Source organism: Equus przewalskii, chromosome X (assembly GCF_037783145.1).
Source record: "Equus przewalskii isolate Varuska chromosome X, EquPr2, whole genome shotgun sequence".
NCBI classification, from domain to species: Eukaryota; Metazoa; Chordata; class Mammalia; order Perissodactyla; family Equidae; genus Equus; species Equus przewalskii.
The window spans coordinates 12,539,716-12,552,279 of record NC_091863.1 but is presented as its reverse complement, the minus strand read 5'-3'; the positions used below and the strand labels follow the sequence as shown (position 1 = coordinate 12,552,279).

Here is a 12,564-nt window from a genome sequence, read left to right as displayed (position 1 = left end):
GGGGTGAAACACAGGCAGCCACGCAATCTCCATAGCAACATAAAATTAAGTAGCAAGTTAAAGTCAGCAGCCTTCTCTCAGGTCTTTAGTCACTTTCCTGGAAAGTCACCTTTACTGTCAGTTTTGACTTCTCAGCTTCTTGTGCATTTTTTTCCTCCCAGCCTGTTTGCAGCCACGTTTCTCTTGCATTCTTCACAGGTGTTGATATGAAAGAGAAATATTCCTCATCACGGTAACATTTTTGTTCTAAGGTGTTTGGGGAAGGGTTTGCTTCAAAGCCCTAAAACATCTTCAGCCCCGAGATCACATTTCCACATACTTAGTATCAGACCAGACATTTTTCATGTTCTTTGAAGAGATTTCCTGACAAAAGCAACAGTAAAGATTGTCTCTCTAATGGTAGAATGTGATTGAGCGTCTTATGTAGAATGGAATTTTCTCATAAAAGTGATCTAAATGGCTTGTAATATTTTAAACAGTTCCCTTAGCATCATTCTTCAGACATACCGTGAATAACCTGCCTTTCACGGGCCAGCTGGGAATGTAACAATTTTTAATGCAGACACGTTGAATACATCTTCTTATATAATGTCACCTTACAAAGTTAATATTGGAATGTTTCCTATTGACTCTCAGAATGCTTTTTCTTATGCAATGTCACCTTATAAATGAATTTAAGGACAGCTCATGTTTATGAGATGGGAACAGCTTTTTTATTTTTTATTTGTAATGCTTTTACCTTTTTCTCTGATGTACTCTCCTTGGATTTATATCTGTGCCTGCTTATGCAAGCCAACGTTGGGATTTCTTATGATTTTGAAATCTGTTGGCATACAGATATTCATTCTTTGGGGGTGGGTAGGGAGTTGAGTTAAGTATATCAAGTTTGAGGCTAGTCTGCTCCTAAGGTTTTAAAAAGTGCCTTGGGATAAGAACAGTGGCTGTCATAGTGTTTGTGATGTTACGTTGCGTGCATATAACCTTTAAGCTTGTCTTCCTCCCCAGATATGAAAGGTTACAGAAAACATGCTCCATAGCCCTGGTTGGCAAATACACCAAGCTCAGGGACTGCTACGCCTCCGTGTTCAAAGCCCTGGAACACTCAGCCTTGGCCATCAACCACAAACTGAATCTGATGGTGAGCCCTGGTCTTTTGCATATTTCAGTCATTCACTCTGCTATCTCGTGGTTCAGAGAGGCAGGTTGTGTTGAAGGCTCCACAAGACACTTCCAGAATTGATGATTCGCCAGGAGGACTCACAGGACTCAGCATGTAGTTGGATTTATGGCTAAGATGTATTACAGTGAAAGAATACTGAGCAAAATGAGCAAAGAATGAAGTATGGGGGAAACCGGGCACAAGCTTCCAGAGTCCTCCCCCAGTGGAGTCACACAGGTTGAGCTTAATTCTCCCAGCAATGAGCTATAACAACATGTGTCAAGTGCTGTCTCCCAGGAAAGCTCATTAGAGACTCAGTGCCCAAGGTTTTTATTGGGGGTTGGCCACATAGACACCCCCTGCCTACCGAGTACCAGAATTCCAGACTCTCAGAAGGAAAGCAGGTGTTCAGGATAAATCATGTAGGTTCTACAAACACTGTAGGCACAGTGAACCACTCTTACCAGCTCTGGGAATGGTGGGAGCCCTCCCCAAATCCAAGTTCCCAGATGCCAGCCAAGGGCCAACCTTGTAAGCAGGCCTTTCCAAGGACAGCGATCAGGCCTGCCATGTTAGCTTTTTTTCTGCATACAGGTTTAAGGCATGATCCTGAAATTAGGCTTTGCACATCCAGGGACATATGTACTTCATGCTCATTTAAGTACATTGTATTTGCCTAATAAGAAAATGATAGAACTTTTCCCCCCTTTAGCACTGGAATTGAATCCAGATTTTAAAAATGCCATACATATATGTGTGTATATATATATTCCTATTTCTAACTTGGAGGACTGATATCTGGCAAACAGTAGTTATTTGTTTTTTAAAATGAGTATAATGGGATAGCAGAGGTGGAGTTATCGTGGATAGCCTGGGTATATTCTTTGTCTTTGTTAAAATAGAAGCAGTACATGCTCAGTGTGGAAAATTTAAGCAAAGCATAATGTAAGATGCAGAAAGTGGAAAATTCTTCTTCCCTGAAATCCCACTTCTCTGTTGTACCTGTCATTCCCAGTTTGGTGCATCTCTTTTGAGACTTTTCTCTCTCTCTATATGAACATTTATATTTACTGATACTCTGTCTGGATATATCACAGTTTAAGCAAGCCCTTGTTATCTTGATTTAAATGATAAAACCTTTATACAATGAGCAAAAAGATACACTTCTATGTACAAGAAATTTAGTAACTTCCACTTCCACACCAGCTTAGGACCTATCCAATTTTTCTCTCACCTCTTTGCAGCCTCTTGCTTTTCTAATCACTTTTTGTTTTTGGCTTTCCAAGGGATATTTCACTTCCTGTTCTTCCCACTCTGCCAAGTCCCCGGCCCCTTGTAGAAAAAAGAAAACAATAGAAAATTGTTATAATATAAATTTTAAAATCTTGTATCTTAAGATATATTCAGATAGTAATTTTTATGAAAGAAATACTAAAATAATATAGCTATATGGGGACTGTTATGTACATAGGAATTGTTGTGTGTGATTTTTTTATTTAATAGAATTTATTGACGTTAGCTTCTACCAAGTACTATTTGAATCATGGTCTTGTCATATTCTTTTTAGACCAGTTTGCTGCTGTGTTTATCTTGCCTGGCTTATTGCAGCAACTTTGTAACTGGTTTCCAGTCTTCCCTCCATTTTCCACATTATACCAGAGTGAGCTTCGAAAATCACTCTCTGTTCTCTCTCTCCCCTTACTTAAGACCTTTCAGTGGCTTCAACTGGAAACTTCTCCTCTTGCTGGGTAGAGGAGGGCCCCGAAGTGGACACCACTTTCTCTCTTTCCTCTGAGGGTTCATACAAGCTGTTCCTTCACCTCCTCCCCTCCCTCTGTCTCCTGCACACCTTCCTGCCTGCCTCCCAGCATGCTCACACATGCTCATCTTGCTTCTGCTCCTCCTCGAGGGCTGAGCTTCTTGGACATCACCTCCTCAGAGATCTTCCCTGCTGGTGCTCCTTCCCTTCTTTCCTCCGTGTCCAGGTCTAGGTTAGGTGTGGCTCCTGGTTACTTCTGCAGCATTCTCTTCTTTGCCCATCGTAGCCATTGTCACACTATGGTGTGGATGCCTGGTTATTTGGTTTTGTAATCTTCCTGAAAGATTGTAAGAGCCACAAGACAGAAATCGTGGTTTTCTAACCTAAGTGACCAGTCCGGTGTTTGCATAATAAGTGGTTATTGAATAATTGTGTCATAGTGCTGGACAGCTCTAATATTTTCCAGTATTTATTTTTCTTAAATGTTCCTTTAATCTATTGGATGTTTTTTAGTACATAGACTCGATTGATCTGGAGCAGACCACTGAAACCGAGGACCCTGTGAAATTCCATGAAGCTTGGCAGAAGCTATGCAAAGCTGAGTGAGTCCTGGGGACCATCCACACCAGTTAGGAGAATGCCATTGTGCTTTTTCCATAATGATTCGATTTACCCCAGTTACTAATTTTTGTTCATTTTTAAAGGTAGTTTGGATTAGTTCTGGCCATTGCAGGTGGTTGTGCCACATTCACACTGCCTTTACTTTGTAATGTGCCATGGTAACGTTAGTGGCATGTGCACTGGAAATGGTTTTATTTTGCGGAGGATGGGGATACTGTATTGGAGAGAAAGTGTGTTGATGCTACTAAAAGATGCAGAGATCTTACATATACAAAGTTAAAGTACGAGAATGACAACCTTCTCTCTTGGTTTTATTTTCTTTTCCACATCATTTGATTCTAGGTTTTATTTCATAAGTAACCGATAGAACTCTTGGGGGCAGCACTGTATTGTGAGGGTAGCGTGACCCTCCCGCTTTTTCTCTTGAACTCTTGTCTTTTCAAATAAGAGTGTTTATCTAGAAGGTCTCTAAAGTGTCTCCCAGCCAGGAAATGTTCATGTGCCACTACATAATTAGTGATTGAAATCAAAGGTTGATTTTACCAGTTTAACTCTTTCTGATTATGGAAGAGATCTTAACATTTTTTTAATAGTGCTTTTAAAAGAACCTTAACCTATTTTTACTCAGATAATTCTCTCAGTGGCATTTTTAATCGAATTGCATTTCTCAGTCACTATGCGCACATGCCGCAGACACCTATCAGAAAATATATTATATTGAGGTCAGTTGTGAGAAGTTGTCCCAGCTTCTTCAATAACATTGGGAGAATTTCAAGAAGAAAGTTCAGGATGTGAAATCATGTAATCGATTCTGAAAGTAGACCCCAAGCATATTCTCTAGCGATGGCAACAAGTCTTGGATTTGAGATCAGTAAGCATGGCTGGCTGAAAATAAGAGCTTTAAAAATAAAAATAATGTCAAATTCACCCTCATCTTATCTTGATTGCAGTGGTGTTCTTGTGCCAGGAGGCTTCGGAATCAGAGGAACATTGGGGAAACTCCAAGCGATTTCTTGGGCAAGGGCAAAGAAGATTCCTTTTCTGGGTAAAACTCATGTTTATGGATTCTGACTATGAGTTTATTTGATTTTTTGACACGTGTTGGGGTAACACTTGGTAAGATTTGTTAACGTAAAAGGTGTAATCTCAGATTTGAATATTCAGGCGCCAAACAGTCTGCTATGGGGTCAGCAAACTATACCCTGCAAGACATACCTGGCTTGTGGTGTTTTTGTAAATAAAGTTTTATGGGAACACAGCCACCTCAATTTGTTTACATATTGTCTATGGCTGCTTTGGTAGTACAGTGGCAGAGTTTGAGACCCTACAGGCTGCAAAGCCTAAAATCTTTACTATCTGGCCCTGTACTGGAAAAATTTGTTGATCTAATAGAACTTACTACTGTTCTGGTTGTGTAGCAAGAGGCTGGGAGAAGTAGCTGTCCACACCTGCCCTTACCTTCTCCTATTCCCACCCGAGTCCGTCTTTTTACCACTTGAAGCAGAGAAGCATTCAACAGAACTCCACAATGTTCTTTCTAATCAGAAAAAAAGTGTTTAAGTTGAAATTTGTGTGCTCTTTCTAGAAATGATAATGCAGAAAGACTATCCAACATTACAGGAACAGCTCTGTTAAAATTCGATAGAGCTGCGTCTTTTTAATGCTTTTGTTCAAATTGCAAAGCATGGCTTCTGGACCAGTGAAACCAGATGAAACGGAATCTTGATGGGCTAAAGCAGCCCTGCAGTTGGGGATTCAGGCAGGAAGTGGAGTGGGGAGAGGCTGTGTTTCACACTGTGCTTGGATGTACTGGTGGGTTTGTGAGCGGAGTGGACAGGCTTCGGTGCCTTTTACTATCAGCAGACTGTTCCTTTTCCCCATTGCCTGTTCTTTGATTAGCTTCCTAGACACTCTTCACTTGGGATCCATTTTCAAAAGAGAAGCCAGGAGTAGTACCTTGATACCTTGGTTTCTTTTACCCATCTATGCTCATCTGGGCCACTGTTTTCTTTTGAAGTAATCTTGTTTGGTTTCTGTCTAAACGTGGTTAGTGTTCTTCAGATAATTTTCACTGTATAGAATAGTTTGTAACTCTTTTAGCTTTCTCTTTAACACAGCGTCTCTTTATGTCCAAGCCATATGCATCTTTCTAAAGTTCCCCCAGAGCGCTCAGCTATTTCGTGCTTATTGACTATTGTTCTGGCGTGCCAGTATATTGATTGCTCTCTCCTTTGAGTCCCTTGTATACCTTGGATGTATCTATAAAAGTGTCTGGAATGCTCCTTGGCATTTGTTTAGTGGAGACAGTTTGTGGGCCGCGGTGAATGTGGAGATGGGTGAAGGATGCATCCCTGCGACAACAGATCTGAGGCCACACAGGTCTCTTTTCCTCCTGATTGAGCTCTCTGTTCAGTTCCATTTTTCTTCTCCCTTCCCTGCTCTCCACCACCTCTGAGCCCGCAGGGGAGGTGCCAACTTCCCCAGCTGCTGCTCTTTTCCTACAGTGAGGTGATAGCGCTGTTCTGGGCTTAGCAGCCTGGCACAGACTTCCGGCTCCACTGCCTGCCTTTAGGCGCTGCTTAGATCCCAGCCAGCTGGCCAGCCTGAGGCTCCCCTCAGGCAAAGCCCATATATAAGGCTGTGAAACTGCCTTGAGCAGAGTGTGTGAAGTCTCAGCCCCCGGAGACTCCCTCTTGAGTTGGAGTGTTGTTAGATATCCTCTGAAGGAATCAGGTGCTCTGGGACAGCCCTGCAGCCCACACGTACACCTCGGTTTAGAGACAAGTTTGGAAGGAGGCAGATTTGCCTTTTGGACCTTGCTCTGTCCTCTCCTGCCCTTTTCTAGCCTCACATTCCTTCTGCCTCAACTCCGGGTTGTCCAGACCCCTTCCCTGCCTCTGCCACAGGCATTCTGAGGGCAGAGGTCCAGCAGCGAACCTGACAGGCAGAGTCTTGCTCTCCCGGAGCCTGCATTCTTGATGGAGGAGACAGACAGCAAACAAATGAACAGAAAATACGAAGCAATGCAAGAGAGGTTCATTTGCCTTATATATGTGCTTTTTAAAATAGGAATTTGCCTTGGGATGCAGCTAGCAGTGATAGAGTTTGCAAGAAACTGCCTTAACTTGAAAGGTAAGTCTGAGATTGGCTAATAACCTTTTATTAAAAAAATTCTTATTATTTAAAATATTTTCAGCAATATTGGTGAATTATTGAACTCGTTTCTTCATCTTCAGATGCCGATTCCACAGAATTTGAGCCAAATGCCCGTGTTCCTATGGTAAGTGGCCTGTTTATCTTTCTGGCTTGAGTCATTGTCATTTTGTTTCTGGCTCTAGCCTAAACTCATAAGGAGTGTTTATTATTATTTTTTCATTACAACATCAGGACATTTTAAATTATATGTTTATATTTAAATCATAATAACTTTATGATTGTCATTACTATCATTATTATTATTTTTGCATCAAACTGCTTTGTTCTCAAATGGTCCATCTTGTCAACTGTGCCTTGAAGAAAGACACCATCCTGGACTGATTTCTCTTTGCAGCCGTTTTCAAGCTTAATGTTTAGGAAAGGATTAAATTGACTGTGACAACAATTTGTAACAGCTAATATAAATAAATGGGCTGTCCTGTTTCTGGACTCATCCCCCATCTGTCTAGTTTCCACATTGGCGGTCATCTGTCTTTCTAAAACAAAAGTGACAACTGTTCTTCCGCTGCTCCTCATCTTCCACTGATTCCTTTTCCCGTAACATATTCAGTCCAAGGTTCTTGGCCAGGAGTGAAGTCCGTCGTGTTTTGTCACCTGCCGCTTTGCTAATTCATCCCGTGGCCTGCCCCTCCCTCCTGCACTCGAGGTGTTAGGTTTGGACAATCTGAATACGTTTTATAGATGTATCCTGCGGTTCCCTACACCTGAGATGTCCCCCTTCTGCCACTACGCCCCCCCCCGGAATCTCAATACAACCAGTGAAGAATTTAGTTAAAAAAATAGACCAAACTTGATTACTGACAACTTCCTATTCATCCTGGGAAGCCTCCCCTGGCCTCCTTTCTTTCCCTGCCGTTGCCTAATGTACCTTGCACACACCTCTATCGGCGTACACACCTCACCATTGTGGTTGGCTTTTTAAAAAACAGTTTTTTGAGATATAATTCACATACCATAAAATGTAACCATTGAAAGTGTATAACTCAATGACTTTGCATATTCACAGATCTCTGCCACCATCACCATAATCAGTTTTGGACGATTTTGATTACCCCAGAAAGAAACTCCACACCCCTCAGCTGACATCCCCAGTCCTCCTATCCTCCCAGCCCTAGGCAACCATTAATCTGTTTTCTGTCTCTATAGATGTGGTTTTTAAAAAATTTTATTATTTTGTTGAGGTCATAATAATTTATAACTGTGAAATTTCAGTTGTACGTTATTATTTGTCAGTCACCATATATATGTGCCCCTTTACCCCTTATGCCCACCCCCCAACCCCCTTCCCCTCTGGTAACCACTAATATGTTTTCTTTGTCCATGTATTTGTTTATCTTCCATATATGAGTGAAATCATATGGTGTTTGTCTTTCTCTCTCTGGCTTATTTCGTTTAACATAGTACCCTTAAGGTCCATTCATCTTGTTGCAAATGGGGTGACTTTGTCTTTTTTTATGGCTGAGTAGTATTCCATTGTGTGTGTGTGTATGTATATATATATATAAAAAATATATACCACATCTTCTTTATCCATTCATCAGTTGACGGGCACTTGGGTTGCTTCCACGTCTTGGCTATTGTGTATAATGCTGCAGTGAGTGGGGGGTGCATAAATCTCTTTGACTTGTTGATTTCAAGTTTTTTGGATAAATACCCAGTAGTGAGATAGCTGGGTCATATGGTATTTCTATTTTTAATTTTTTGAGAAATCTATAGATGTGGTTTTTCTAGACAGTTTATATAAGTGGAATCATACAATATGTGGCCTTTTGTGGCTGACTTCTTTTACTTAGCATAACGTTGTCAAGGTCTGTCTATGTTGTAGCATCTATCAGTACTTTGTTTCTTTTTATTGGCAAATAATATCCCATTATATGGACATACTACATTTTATTTATCCATTCATCCATTGATAGACATTTGAATTGTTTACACTTTTTGGCTCTTATGAATATGCTGCTGTATATATTTGTGTATAAATTTTTGTGTGGACATAATGTTTTCATTTCATTTGGATGTATACCTAGGAGTGGAATTATAGGTCATATGGTGACTGTATGTTTAACCATTTGAGGAACTGCCAGACTCTTTTCCAAAGTGGCCGCAGCATTTTACATTCCCACTAGCAGTGTATGAGGCTTCCAGTTTCTCCACATCCTCAACAATCGTTATTGTCAGTCTTTTTGATTATAGCCATCCTAGTGGGTATGGAGTTGCAGCTCCTTGTGGCTTTGATTTGCATTTCCCTAATGTCTAAGGATGTTGAACATCTTTTCATGTGCTTATTGGCCGCTTGTATATCATCTTTGGAGAAGTGTTTATTCAGATCCTTTGCCCACTTTTAAATTGGGTTATTTGTCTTTTTATTATTAAGTTGTAAGAATTCTTTATGTATTCTAGATACAAGTTCCTTATTAGATATATAATTTACTCTATTGACATTTGGGCTGGAGCATTCTTTGTTGTAGGGAGGCTGTCCTGTGCCCTGTGGGATGTTCAATAGCATCCTTGGTCTCTGTTCACTAGATGTCAGTAGTACAGTTCTCTCAATCCCCAGTTGTGACACTAAAAATACCTCCAGACATTGCCAAACATCCCCTGAGGACACAGGCAGAATAGCCCCTGTTGAGAACCACTGATTTAGAGAAATCTAGTTCTGTTCTTCTCCCTTCCAGCCTATTCCGTTCTTTCCCTATGGCAACCATTAATTCTTTTTTTTGTATGGGTTATCTTTCCATTTTAAAAGTATAAGTAAACCTGAATGTCTACTTGTAACCCCCGCCCCTTCTTAGATAAATGGTAGCATACTCTGCACATGTTTCCTGCTTTGCTTTTTTCACTTAACACTACATGCTGGAGTGGAGAGCATAGCGGGGAAGGATAGAGAGTCTTCACTCCTTTTTATGGCTTGCAATTCAGACTATAATGAGCCATGGCTTCCCAGCCAGATGGTACTTTTAAGTCTTATGCTCAGAAGACCTAATTCGAGTGAAGAGTTCCTTATAAGGCTTTAACATAGACATGTTTCCTGACTAATGGCTGAAATGGCTGTGCCAGGCAAACTATAGGTTTTCTTTTTTAAGATAATACTTTGGGGTAGAAAGTGACTTTACCAGTAGGTGCCACTGTTAGATAGCTTTGGCAAGGTTAATTCTTTGATGACTGTCCTTTACTGGGTGTGTGTGTGTGTGTGTGTGTGTGTGTGTGTGTTTAAAACGTATACACAAGGTAAAAAAGTTAAGCCCTACAGAAAAGGTATAAAACGGCCTCTCATCTGCCCCCCATCTCACCTCAGTGCCCTTCCCCAGAGGCAACTACCTTCATCCATTTCTTTTGTTATTCTTCCAAAGATTGTGTGTGTGTGTGTACACCCACCTACCCACACACATACATGGATACATGTTCCCTTTTGTAAAAATCCATATGCTAGTGTGCTTGAGACACCATTCTCTCTTGCTTTTTGTACTGATCGCTCCACATCAATGCACAGGGCTCTCCCACGTGCTTGCCTTGCTGGATGCATCATTCTTTATTTAACCAGTCTCATATTGATGAATATTTAGGTTGTGTCCATGATTATGCTACTTTAAATCACGCTGCAAATTACTATCTGTGTACATATGTCCTTGTACCCTCGCATACGCACTTCTATGGGATAAATTCCTAGAAGGGGAATTGCTAAGTCAGGGGATATGCGCATTTTACATTTTGACAGCTTCTATCCTCCTAAGTGAGATGAGAACAATAAAACCTAATTGCTACTGAACATCTTTATGGCCTGCAATCAGTTTGTCGGAGAAAAATAGCCATAAGAGCCAGCCTTTGTGACGATGGTGAGAAGTCTTATTAAAGAAAAAGACTAAGGTAATAGAATCACCAGGCAGCAAACACCAGGAAGGCTGGGGAATCACTTAAACTCGAGCAAATAACAATGACTTACAGTGGGTAATGGCTGTTCTGGCCCTTCTAGCTAAAAAAGTAAATAATTTGGAAACCAGGAGCCTCCTTTAGGGTATATTTGCTGCTAAAATCTGTTTCATGAGTGTTGGGGAGGAAAAATAATTTTCCCTCTATCCTTCTAGGTTCTTGTCTGAGACTTCACTGTCATAAAAGACAGATTAAGAGGAGAAAAACAAAGAGGAGTTTAATAACATATATACCTCAAGTATACATGGGAGAGACCCAGCAAAACTAAGTGACTCCCCAAAATGGCCTAAGTCACCACCTTAAATACCATCTCCAGCTAAAGATAAAAGAAGATGGGGGTCAGTTATGGGAGGCGATCAGGCAAAGTACAGTAAACAAGGGTAAAGTTGTTATGCAGATTTAAGTCCCACCTTCTCCATTGATAAGACTTTCTACAGATTTGGTCATCCTCCTCTTCCTGGTACTGAAATGGAGACACTCTTACAAATATAGATTTCCCTTATAAAGGTAAATGTCTCTTCCAAAAGGGTAGGTTTTCAGAGCTTCTCTTTTATTTGTTGTTTCTTAAAAATAATGAGCTCAAGAGGCTGGTGCCTTGGCCTAGTTGTTAAGTTCAGTGCCCTCAGCTTTGGCAGCTGGGGTTTGGTTCCTGGGCATGGACCTACACCACTTGTCATCGGCCATACTGTGGGAGTGACCCACGCACAAAATAGAGGAAGATTGGCACAGCCGTTAGCTCAGGGAGAATCTTCCTCAGCAAAAAAAAAGAAAAAAAAATCAGCTCAAGGTAATCTTCATACCAGAGAGACATATTTTGGGGTGGCAAATTCTGCTCCCCTTCATGGGCCATCATGACTCTCCTTTAGTGTGCCTGATTAGTCTTATGGTTGTTTATGAAATCAGTAGAGACACTGGCATCCAGGACAGATATCTAAGTGGAGATGTCATTTATACACATAAAAGGAGAAACAGATTTTTCTCTGAGTGAAGGTAGACTCTTTTTGAGAGTACCAGGAGAGAGTGAGTAACATTTATTTTATTGTGTCATTTCTCTTCTTAATCCTCAAGGTGAAATAGAAGTCTCTGGAATTTTTCAGAATATTTAGTGTTATACAGCAAGTCTGATTTTTTGGCCTGCTTCACAGTAGTTTTACTTGCCTTCTAGATGATGCTTACCAGGAACACAGCTGTAACTGACTTGCGTTCTGACTTTATATCAATCACGTGGCTGCTGCTGACACCCTTGACCTTGAATTTGGCTTCACATCTCTCCAGTTTGTGTAGAAGATAGTTCATGGTGTTAAAAAACAAAATTCAACAGAGTAAATTTGAAGATCTAATTGGCTTTATTCAACAATTCATGAATTGGGCAGTATCCCATCTAGCAAGTAGAGAGATACCGCAAGGAGCTGTATAAAATGAAAGGCATTTATAGGAAGGAGGGTGGGGCAAGGAAGTTATTAGCAAAGAAAAAGAAAGGATTATTTTGGGCCAGGACATCGTCTCTTTGAGGGGAAGAGAACAGCAGGGGTTTTATCCTGCAGATACCTGACTAATGCTAGTCAGGAAATTCCAGACTGGTCCATTAAGATTACATTCCTGAAATTAGGTCAGGTATGAAATCTAGGTTTGGTCTCATGGTCTTTAGCCCAAGTGATGCCATTTGGGGCCTGTGGTTTTTCTCTGTAACAATGGCACTGTAGACTTTATATTTACAATATTTTTGACTTTTGAGACATATAAAGGAAGAATGATCTCAATCCGATGTTGAGGTAGATGGATATGCTTAATTTTTAGCATTTCTTTTCTGTTTACTGAAAATAGTAACTTTGAAAATCTGAATTTACATAAGATATAACATCCTGGAAACAGAATCCATGTT

At 40.6% G+C, this 12,564-nt stretch overlaps 1 protein-coding gene across 10 annotated transcripts in view; it reads left to right on the top strand.

The window, feature by feature from the left end:
• CTPS2 (CTP synthase 2) overlaps nt 1–12,564 on the top strand; it is an 89,574-nt gene that overhangs the window by 27,609 nt on the left and 49,401 nt on the right. For all 10 annotated transcript variants that reach the window (XR_011535823.1, XR_011535825.1, XR_011535824.1 and 7 more), the window contains 5 exons: nt 1,006–1,138; nt 3,432–3,520; nt 4,490–4,584; nt 6,609–6,671; nt 6,776–6,819. Coding sequence is in view for 7 of the 10 variants with exons in the window: in XM_070603780.1 (XP_070459881.1) it covers nt 1,006–1,138; nt 3,432–3,520; nt 4,490–4,584; nt 6,609–6,671; nt 6,776–6,819 (424 nt within the window). In the remaining 3 variants the exon portion in view is untranslated. The remainder of the gene's footprint in view (nt 1–1,005; nt 1,139–3,431; nt 3,521–4,489; nt 4,585–6,608; nt 6,672–6,775; nt 6,820–12,564) is intronic.